At 43.1% G+C, this 10,605-nt stretch overlaps 2 protein-coding genes across 3 annotated transcripts; both read left to right on the top strand.

Annotated features, from left to right (window-relative positions):
- The first annotated feature begins 278 nt into the window (after nt 1–278).
- On the top strand, nt 279–3,114 carry med31 (mediator complex subunit 31). The gene is made up of 4 exons (XM_056397524.1): nt 279–466; nt 1,317–1,391; nt 1,770–1,866; nt 2,387–3,114. The coding sequence occupies exons 1-4, from the start codon at nt 457–459 to the stop codon at nt 2,595–2,597; spliced, it is 393 nt and encodes a 130-aa protein (XP_056253499.1). The 5' UTR covers nt 279–456; the 3' UTR covers nt 2,598–3,114.
- A 293-nt stretch (nt 3,115–3,407) lies between these two features.
- LOC130182477 (uncharacterized) lies at nt 3,408–10,258 on the top strand. 2 transcript variants are annotated; one of them, XM_056397459.1, is made up of 11 exons: nt 3,408–3,927; nt 4,209–4,302; nt 4,953–5,159; nt 5,257–5,395; nt 6,397–6,524; nt 6,642–6,694; nt 6,881–7,005; nt 7,110–7,217; nt 7,324–7,533; nt 7,607–7,720; nt 8,475–10,258. In XM_056397459.1, the coding sequence occupies exons 3-11, from the start codon at nt 4,954–4,956 to the stop codon at nt 8,784–8,786; spliced, it is 1,395 nt and encodes a 464-aa protein (XP_056253434.1). In that variant the 5' UTR covers nt 3,408–3,927; nt 4,209–4,302; nt 4,953; the 3' UTR covers nt 8,787–10,258. The 2 variants fall into 2 exon arrangements, with proteins under 2 accessions (XP_056253434.1, XP_056253435.1); XM_056397460.1 differs by lacking the exon at nt 7,607–7,720 and having other exon boundaries at nt 3,414–3,927.
- Nucleotides 10,259–10,605: the final 347 nt, after the last annotated feature.

Genomic DNA, 10,605 nt, shown 5'->3' with positions numbered 1-10,605 from the left:
ATCACCTGTCTGAGAATAGATCATACAGGCTTTTATTTTATTTTATTTTATGTTAATTTTTCCTTTAATTTTATTTTCATTTTACCTGTTTTATTTTTGTTTTATTTTGATTTTTTATCTAATTTTATTTTGATTTTACTTTATTTTGTTTTTTATTTATTTTATATTTTCTGGTTATTTTATTTTATATTATTTTGCATGTATAATTTCCTCCTCCACTCTCCAGTCCAGTAGGTGGCGGTAATGCACCTTTAAGCTTGTTTTCCAAACACCAATAAACACCAGAGAAGAAGAAGATGATCGCGACTCTCGGCAAAAATGGCGACGCAGTTTTAAAGCTGGTGATAAAACAAAAACAAAGACCAACGCTCAGAAGTTTGTTGTCCGTGTTTTAGTTTAACGGTCAACGTTATCTTTGATTTCGCGTTAGGACCGTCTCTGTCCGGAGCCGGCGTCATGGAAACAGGTTTGTAGCTGTTGTTTTTAGCCACTAGGCTCGCTAATATTAGCTTGCTAGCATTATTCCTGTATGGAGAGGACAAAACACGGTTAATAAATTAGTCAAATCTTAGTCGTTTTCAGATGATTTCAACAGTTACTGCCTGTTTGAAAATGCCTGAAGGTCTTTTCTTTGCGGATGAGGCCAGTTCTTCAATTCGGCAAACAATAATTGGCATTACAACATCATTTAAAATATTAAATTGACAGATTTTTTGATTGATTTTTAGTCTGGTTAATGCGCTTATGTTCGCAATGTTTATACAAAGGGATTGATTAGTTACGTACTCTACACATCATGATTTTTCATATGAAAACAACATGTTAATGAAGCCACTGTTTGGCCGATGTTTAGTTGTAGTTGTTGTTTCAGCTGCTGCTTATTTGTCCAATTCCAAGCTGCGTTAGAAATGATTCCAGTTTAAGCACTTCCTGATTTAGGGACAAAAGGTTTGTGTTTAACCTCCTAGGACCTGGCGTCCACATATGTGGACCTCACATTTTGGGTTCTCTAGACCACAATACTAACTTTTTCTCAACGAGGGCCTGGTGACCACATATGAGGATATTATACTGCCACTCAGTAATCGAAATTTAAAACTAATGTCCTCATATGTGGACATCATTTTTCTCAGGTCCCAATCAGCCTATATAGAAAAGAATAGAGCTCGGGTCTTAGGAGGTTAAGTACTTTCAAAACCTTTTGTCTAAATCTGCCTTCTAACATTTTGTGTGCCAGTCACTTCACACAGAACCATACTGTGTTCATCATCACGTTATCTAACTGTGAAGCTGGTGTTTTGTGTTTTCTGGTGCAGAGGAACAAGCCAGGAACCGTTTCCAGTCAGAGCTGGAGTTCATCCAGTGTTTGGCCAACCCCAACTACCTGAACTGTGAGTAACAGCTCCAGTGTTTCAACATGACGATCAGGAAAGTCTGTCTATTCAGTTAACTGACCGACCTCTGAGTACATCGTTATTTCACAGATTTATTTTCCAACATGAACGTTTCAATCTTTCAAACACTCACTCATTTTATTTATTTTGTTGGCACCAAAGTGAAGTTCAGTGTAACAATAATGGAAATTTGCCTCATAGTAACCCTCATGTATGATCAGTAAACCCAGAATGAACAGAACCAGGTGAGAACCAGCTTCATGAGACCAGGTATCCAGGATGTGAGACTCAGTGAGAACAGATCCTCAGAAGCGAGTCGGACTGAGCTGAACCGGCTTCATGAGACTAAACTCCTTTGTTTGTCTGTGCCTCCAGTTTTGGCTCAGAGAGGTTTCCTGAGAGAGAGACCCTTCATTAACTACCTGAAGTACCTGCTGTACTGGAAGGAGCCGGAGTACGCCAAGTTCCTCAAGTAAGACGAAAACATGTTCTCTGTTGAAGGAAGAACCAACGCAGAACGTCTCACACTGACACGTTCTGTGTGTGGTGCAGAAATACATGCAGAGATTTTTCAGGGATTCATAAAAACGATTCTACACATTGAAAAAATCTCTTGGGAACCTTGTTTGTTGTTCTTGATTCCTGAATATATTTCTCCAACAGAGACGTTTTAATCGTTGTTACATGTTCTGTTGTTGGTCTGAGCAGATAAAAATAAAACCTCGTATATGAATTAAATATTCAGAGAAACACGATGAAAAAACTTCTGCTGGTGATTTTCTCCATTAATCATTTAGAAAATGAAAAAAGCTCCTCCCCGTTTCCAACAACCTGAGCTGACGTCTCCGAGACATTCAGTTTAATATCATGTGAGACAAAACAAGCATCCCATCATGTAACCTCAGACGCAGCAGATGTTTACATGAAGAGTCAATGAAGTGATGCATCATGGTCTCAGTGGTGACAGGTGGACGTCCCTCTCTCCTCTGCAGGTATCCTCACTGCCTCCACATGCTGGAGCTGCTGCAGTACGAACACTTCAGGAAGGAACTGGTCAACGCTCAGTGCGCCAAGTTCATCGACGAGCAGCAGCTGCTGCACTGGCAGCACTACTCCAGGAAACGCACCCGTCTGCAGCAGGCGCTGGCCGAGCAGCAGCAGCAGCCGCAGCAGCCGCCGCACGGGAACGCCGCCGCCAAGTGATGATGTCACTGGAGGCGGGAGGAGGACTGTGTGTCTGTAGCTGGTTCTGGTTTCTTGAGGCCGATATGGATGTTTGAAAGAAGCTGGACATCAATATTAAAGCAACAATTTTCTTTTTCTTCTTTTTTGTACATAAATAAAATGATGTTGGACAGGAAGTGAGCTGACGGACGTTTTACAGTGAAGACATAAAGTCGTCAGTTCACTCAGGTGGTGACTGATCAGCCGACATCATCAGTGATGACATCAACTCAGGTGATGTACCGGCTAATGACAGAAGAGTCTCCAGTGACACTGAGCCTCAGCAGCAGTAAGGACGTCCACCTGAAACACAGCGACCCGGGCAGAGGAAAGACGAGTCCTGATCCAGGACCGTGTACCACATGGTCCTGGATCTGGAAAGATGTAAAATGTTGATATTTGATGAAGCCACAGCTGAAAAACGTGATGAATGAACCTTTTATCATTTCTGTTTATAAAATGTTACATGAGTAAAAAAAAGTTTTTGAAAGAAAAATTCCATGTCCGAGGTCGTTATTACTCAGTACAAGGCGAAATCATTAATCATTTATTCATCCCTCCCTCCTAATAAGTATCTGTGTCCTAACTGGTGCCAACGTTAGTATTATGGCTGTAAATGCAACTTTTAACCTTTTTTAATCTTTTCATTGTGTTTAGTTTTTTAAATATCAGGGAGAGGCAGAGTTTCACAGAGCCACTTTTAATTGGAAAAACTAGAATAGGTTCTAAATTTTTTTTTTTTTTTTTACCATAATTATTAAATTATTTATCTCAGTATTTATGTATGTAATGCATGTATTTTAGTCTTCCATACATTTATTTTGTAAAAAATGTGCCGACATGCTGCAGCAGCATTGGTGGAAGAAGTGTTCAGTGTGTGTGTGTTTGCGTGCGCGCGTGCGCGTGCAGTATTAAGTTGCATAAGATGAAAATACAAGTACCTCAAAATTTTACTGAAATGTACTAAGTTACTTCCGGCCACTGTCATATTAGTAATAATTCCACCCAAGGCTGTTTTATTAGTGTTAGAATAGAATAAGTGCAGTTTTTGTGTAACTTCTAATTTTATTTTTATTTATTTAAATATGAAGCGATAGGGCTTTTATTGTGAAAGACTGGTGTCGGAAGTGGTGTGGACCGCGAACGTATACACAGAGACAGTAGCGAGAGATAGAAAATCTTTGATACAATGTTTCTCGCCGTTACACCTCTGTCCCGAAGTTTGAATGTAACGGTGTTATACTGCGAATCGTTCGGCGTCGTTTCCTTGATCTCTGCCGCTAACCGGAAGTGGACTGACGGAGATACGGTAACACTTAAGTTATTGATTATTGCTGTCTAATCGCACTATTTTGTCTAAAAGTTTGTCTTTTAGTCCAGATACGTAACAAGCTACATAGCTAGCTAGTTTAAAGAGTTTGTTGTCGTTGTTTCTGGGCATGCGCAGTTTGGGATGGTTAACCTTTCGCCTCGGGGATGATTTAATCAAAATATCGAGTAATAAGATTAATAAATAATTAGAGAGGAAGTTGTTTTTGGATGAATGAGGCTCAGAGTGAAGCTGTTAACCTGCTCCGTGTTTTTAAACAGTTTCTACCTGCGTGGTGTTGAGTCTCTCAGCGGGTCAGAGTCCAGACCGGATCCACTTATTAACAGGTGTTCACGTCACCTGCTCTGACTACAGGTAAAGTCCTGCCTCTGTACCAGAAAATTGATCCCTTTGACTGAAATATATATATATATATATATATATATATATATATATATATATATATATATATATATAGGCAGGAATTAAGAAATGTAGGGAAATTCATAAAAGAGTGACAGTTTGTTTGGTCCAAACTAAGGCTGCACGATAAGCAAAAAAAAAAAAAATCATATTTTGATATAAGTCACTATTTCAGTTTGAGTGGTAAAATGATGATGATGTGATTTTTGTTGGGCTTATATCAAACAATCATGTTCCTTTTACGTCTTTTGATTTGTTGGCCTTGGCGTCTCTGTAGCACCACAACACTGATTATGCTAACAATGCTAATGCTAACAATGCTAATGCTAACAAGGAACAACAATGTGACACTTTTACCTTTATCATAAAACTCCAGCTCTGATTTGGATGCTGCACTTGGCCATATTGTGATTTCCATTATATTTTGATTAATTGTGCAGCTCTAGTCCAAACATCAAAATGATAAAAAATAAAATGAAGATAATGTAAATAATTTAAGGAAGAGCAGCAAATTTTCACCTTTGAAAAACTGGAATCATGAAAAAATAAAATAACCAGTGAGTAACAAACAGCAGTCAGATAAACAGAGTCTCTCTCCCCAGGATGGCGGTGCAGCGGGTGGCGGTTATCGGGGCCGGGGCGGCGGGACTCTGTGCGGCCAGACACATCCTGTCCCGCCCGAACAGCTTCGCCCGCCCGGTGGTGTTCGAGCTCACCGACAACATCGGCGGCACCTGGTGTTACGATGAGCGCGTTGGTAGCTATGACAACGGACGACCGGTTCACAGCAGCATGTACAGAGACCTCAGGTACGTTAACACACAGGTGAGTGTGTGTCATCACTCTGCTCACTGATGAACAGAAACTGACTCACAGGTGAGTATGTTGACCTCCTGACCCCGACAGGACCAACCTGCCCAAAGAGGTGATGATGTTCCCTGATTTCCCCTTTGACCCTCAGCTGAGCAGCTTCCTGCCCCATCAGGAGGTGCAGAGGTACCTGGAGAGGTACTGCCACAGCCACAACATCCGCCCTCACATCAGGGTGAGTCGCCCGCCCGCTGGTCACATGACCACGCCATCACGCCATCATCAGATCTACATTCAGCAGAGGAAAATAAATCTGTTATTATCTCTTCTTTCTGTCAAACATCTGGATGAATATTGAAGGTGCAGAGTTGAAGCTGGTGTCACGATCCTCTCTGGAGCTGAAACATGAGTCAGTTATTGATTGACAATTATTATTGATCATCAATAATCGTTTTTCAAGCCTCTCAGATTTGATGCTTTTCTTCAGATTCATCATCTTCTTCAGCTTTAGGGAATTATAGTGACACCTTTCACTGTTTTCTGGTGTATTATGAAAATAAAATGATATAGAAAATCAATAATAAAAAATAATTGTTAATTGAAGCCCTAAATGGACCGAGGCTTCGTGTCAGTTGCCAAACGTTGCAGCTTCTTTTGTCTAGTGTGATACATGCTACACGTCTTTGGGTTGTATGACAAAAGCAACATATTTAAAGGAGCTATTTTAAAGTTCTGCTATTGCTGCATCGCTAACGTTAGCATTAGCAGCGGTTTACTGACCAGTGTAGAAGAAACATTGTGAGTTCAGCATCAAATGTCATTCCTTTACTCTCCAACATCTGTCTCCAGAGGTGGAGACAAACACCAGTGTTGACTCTTGTTTAGCTTCTATTTCTATCACTTCCTACTGAAGTTAGCATGCTAACCAGTTTGCATGCTAACGGGTTAGCTGCGGCCCGGTCGCCGCCTCATCACTGTCCTGAAGATGTGGCTGCCCAGAGGACAAGTTATAACCTCTTGTCTTGTAAATGAAACAAAGGCTGAAGCTCTCGGCAAGACTGGTCAGTAAACAGCTGTTCATGCTAACATTAGCGGCATAGCAATAGCAAAACTTACAAACAGCTACTTTAAAGACGTCACTTTGGGCTTTAGGAAATGATTGATTATTATTTTACAGTGTCATAAACTAAGAAGATTGATTAGGTGATGAAGAGTTTGAGCTTTGTTCTTCGTCAGTTCAACACTGCGGTGGAGAACGTGAAGCCTGTCGTCGAGGAGGAGACGACCACGTGGGAGGTGACGTCATGTGATTCGTCAGGCGGTCAGAAAACGGAGACCTTTGACTCGGTGTTTGTCTGCTCAGGGTGAGATGGGACAGTTTGTTTCTAACACGTTATTTAAGGCACTTCGTCCTGTTGCCACTTGGTGTCACCAAAAGCTTCATTTACCAGGTGAAGTATTTGTTTGTGTTTGTTTCTCAGTCACTACTCTGACCCGCACATCCCAGACATACCAGGGCTGGAGAACTTTAAAGGTACAGTCAACATTTATTTGTCTGTTTGTATTGAATAAATAAAAAAGAAGAATTAATAATAAGTAGCTGACTAAAGTAACGTAGAATTTAAAATAGAAAATCCCAGAGGACACAGAGTTGTTGGAGGATGCTAAGCTAGGCTACATGCGTCCTGGACACTGACGTCCCTCCTCTCTCTGTCTGCAGGTGAGGTGCTCCACAGTCACTCGTACAGGTACGCAGAGCCGTTCTCAGGTCAGTCGGTCGTGGTTCTGGGAGCCAAAGCTTCAGGACTGGACATTTCCATTGAACTGGCCAAAGTCGGCGCCCAGGTAACCGACAGTGACGTACAGCACCGCGCTGACGCTTCAGGCACTGAAACCAAAGTGAAGGTGTTTTCAGAACTAAAGCCATGAACGGTTGCGTCTCTCTCCAGGTAACTCTGAGTCACGACCGTCCTCGTCTCACCTTCCCTCTTCCCTCTGGGATTCGACAGTCCAGTCCGGTGGTGGCGGTCCAGGACGACGGCAGCGTTCGCTTCCAGGTGAACTCTCCTGAACTGATCTGCACTGACTGAGCCGCTTCAGTCTCTGGAGTTCAAACTGTCTCAGAATTTCTCTCCGTGTTAAAATGAAACGCACCTGTTTCAGGACGGGTCTGTGGGCCGGGCCGACGTCCTCATGTTCTGCACCGGGTACAACTTCAGGTATACGTTCCTGGACGCAGATCAGCTGAGGTTGGAGATCCAGGACCACATGGTGTCTCCGCTGTACCGCTTCCTGACGCCACCCGCCTTCCCCTCGCTCTTCTTCATCGGCATCTGCAAGATCATCTGCCCCTTCCCCAACTTCGACTGCCAGGTGAGGAACCAGGTCTCAAGACTCTCACTGTGACATGTGATCCAGTTTCAGCCAGAAAACTTTATTTGTACAGGAAGAAGAAAACAGACAGATACAGGAGCGAGACGACACGACAAAGGGAAAGATGAAGTTAAAAAGTCAGAGGCAACAACAGGAAACATCCGTCTCTTCTGGTTCTTATCCTCAGGTGCTGAAGACCAAGAGTCACATGTAAAAATCAGTCCTGTCCGGTGCCAGGGTCAGTTCAGACCTTAGAGACCAAACCTCTGATTGTGTCTGAGTTCATGGCGATCAATGAAGCTGATGGAGCCTCAACCAGGGGAATTGATTGATTGATTTCTCTGATCTATAGATCTATAGATCTGATCACTCCTCTTCAGCTCCTCTGTAGTTCATGACGCTCTGTGGTTTGATGCTTCGGGATCTTTCCAGTCGATTATTGGTGAAATATTTCATGTTGATCGATCAGCTGTGTGAGTGTCAGACGCTCTGACCGTCTGCTGAACACTGTGGTGACGTTTCCATGACAACAACAGGAGGAGAGAGAGCGACAAACTTCTTAGATCTTGTTGTTTAAGACATTCTTTTTCTTCAGGCAACTTTGAGATGTGAACAGGTGTCACAGGCGCTAATGCCAATAACGGTCTCCATGGAAACTGTAGAATATTACCGCTGTAAAGTCTCTTTTACTGCTGCAAATACCTTAATGTTTTTCCTTAACTAAGGAAACATGTTAAGAGATTGAGGGGAAAACTTCCTGTGTAGTAGAAGTGTCAGACTTCGTGTTTTGAGCAGCGCGCCAGAGAAACGTGAGTTCAGGACCAGACTCAGGTGGATGTTCACGAGCAGGTTGTTCACAGGTTTTGTTCATAGTGAGATTGAGTTCAGTTCAGACGTCAGGCTGATGAGATCTGAGCTCTGGTCCCGTTTTGTCTCTGAAGGTCCAGTTCGCTCTGGCTGTGTTGGACGGCTCCGTCTCTTTACCGTCTCGGGCCGAGATGGAGGACGAGGTCCGTCGAGAGCTGCAGGAAAAGGTGGAGCGTGGAGTCCAGCGGCGCCACCTGCTGATCATGGAGAAGGATCAGTGGGAGTACTGCCGGACGCTGGCTCACGCCGCCGGCTTCCCGCCGCTGCCTCCTGTCGTACGCAGCCTGTATGAGGAGGTGTGGCGACAGAGACAGATTCACCCCCAAAGCTACCGGAGCCTCAACTACAGGCTGATCAGTGACACCCAGTGGGAGCTGATCGATTGATCAATGGAGAAAAATGTATGATCAAAATCACAAAATAATAATAATAAACAGTAATTTTATAAAGAACTTCAGCTGAACAACCTTCAAACAGGGAGAAAGTCCAGGAAACACAAGTTGATGCAGCTCGTCACCTGAAGCTCAGTCCACCATCTTGGATTTCACCTTTCAGCTCCACTGACTCTGAAAACAATCACCTGCACTCCATCAGTTGGCCGCTGCATGACTGTGGTCCAGACTGAAGCATCTCAGCAGCCTCTGGATGAGACCTCATGACATTCATGTTCTCCAGAGGATGAACCTCACAGACGGTGGTGATCCTCTGACTTCTCCTCTGGCGCCACCATCAGGTCACATTTGGTTTATGATCAACACCTGCAGAGCTGCAGCTGTACTGGCAACTCAGAGGTTCTTATTAATGGCTAATAACTGATCTATAAGAGGTTATTAATAATTCATAAATGCATTAATTATAGCTAATAAATGGAGCCTCTTTAGGAAGCGGTGCCTGAGACAGAACGTGAAGCTTGTGTTTGAGTTTGGTTGTTGTTTATTAGCCAACAAACAAATCAGCAATAAACTGTACATTATTAACCCCTGAGGAGACAGACCCATGTGAGTCATAACACTGGTCTCCTCTGAAAGGAAACTTTAAATTCTACAACCAAACAAAGTCACAGAGACACTGACATTAAGAAATTTAAGTTTTTTTGTCTGATTTATGTTTTTTGGCATAAAAAGAGAAAGTAAGGTCTGTAGTTGGAGCTGTGGTGGAGTGTGAACAGCTGCTGAAGTGATGTGAGGATCAGGAGACTAACAGCTTTCTAATAATGTATAAGTTTGTCCAGGTTGTGTGAAGACGGAGTCTGGTGAACACACTTTAATCAGTGCGACCGGGTCACAGAGGACGGACGTGGACTTTAAAAGGTTAAGGTACGGTGGCCCCGAGAGGTCAAAGCACTGCAACTGAAGAAAACAACACACAACACAACGGAAGTGTTTCCAGGGGACACAAAAAAATGCCGCACCAGTCTGGGACACAGCAGTGAACTCTCTTCTGATTGGCTGACTGTTTTCTGAGTGATCCAATAAAAATAAAGCAGATTTCAGGAAAAAAACACTCAGAGAAACCAAATCCTGCAAGGTTTGGATGGTGGGTCCAGGTGGGCGGGGCTTGGTGGCTGCTTTGTTGTGACATCACAAAGTTCCAGAAGTCCTGACGGCTGGTTTTAAGGCTCAGTTTCTGAATACAGGCTGTGTGCATTTCTCTGTGGACTGAGGCTTTGATACTTTCACAGTATTAATATAGAAGCTAGAGCTGATCTATAATCTATAATCACACTACACATGGACACACACCTTTACACTGGAGGAGATTTAAATTGCAGTGTGTTGAGCTCTCAGGGCCACCGTGCTGACGAGATATAAAGTCCTGTGCAAAACGTGCAAACTTGTTTAATAAACATCGATCTGAATGATTTGAGTTTTGTTGTTTGTAAGTCTTTGGTTGTTTCTCTGTCCAACACTCTGACCTGCAGAGGCAGCGGATGTGTCTCGTCCAGACAAACGAAGGCGATCGCTCGGCTGATTAATCATTTCTGAGTCGTTCACTGGGAGCGAACGGATCCACACGTTAACCATGAACGAGGCCGAGGACAAAGACAGCTGATGTCAACAACACACTTTAATCCAGATTACTGCGCCACAAAAAACAAAACGTCAAAATACACCAGTGGAAAAAATGAGGTCTGATATCAGAGACTGACCTGAGCCCGAAAACACCAACAACAACAACAACAACAACAACAACAAGGTCACATGA

This window comes from Seriola aureovittata, chromosome 15 (genome assembly GCF_021018895.1).
Source record: "Seriola aureovittata isolate HTS-2021-v1 ecotype China chromosome 15, ASM2101889v1, whole genome shotgun sequence".
NCBI lineage: Eukaryota > Metazoa > Chordata > Actinopteri > Carangiformes > Carangidae > Seriola > Seriola aureovittata.
This window is presented reverse-complemented; position numbering and strand designations above follow the sequence as displayed.

Bases quoted from the DNA above. Each gene is read 5' to 3' on its own strand.
- med31 (XM_056397524.1), top strand. The intron at 1,392-1,769 runs GTGAGTAACAGC...CTGTGCCTCCAG, and splicing joins CAACCCCAACTACCTGAACT to TTTTGGCTCAGAGAGGTTTC. The intron at 1,867-2,386 runs GTAAGACGAAAA...TCTCCTCTGCAG, and splicing joins GAGTACGCCAAGTTCCTCAA to GTATCCTCACTGCCTCCACA.
- LOC130182477 (XM_056397459.1), top strand. From the start codon at position 4,954: ATGGCGGTGCAGCGGGTGGCGGTTATCGGGGCCGGGGCGGCGGGACTC. The intron at 6,525-6,641 runs GTGAGATGGGAC...TTTGTTTCTCAG, and splicing joins TCGGTGTTTGTCTGCTCAGG to TCACTACTCTGACCCGCACA. The intron at 7,006-7,109 runs GTAACCGACAGT...GTCTCTCTCCAG, and splicing joins TGGCCAAAGTCGGCGCCCAG to GTAACTCTGAGTCACGACCG.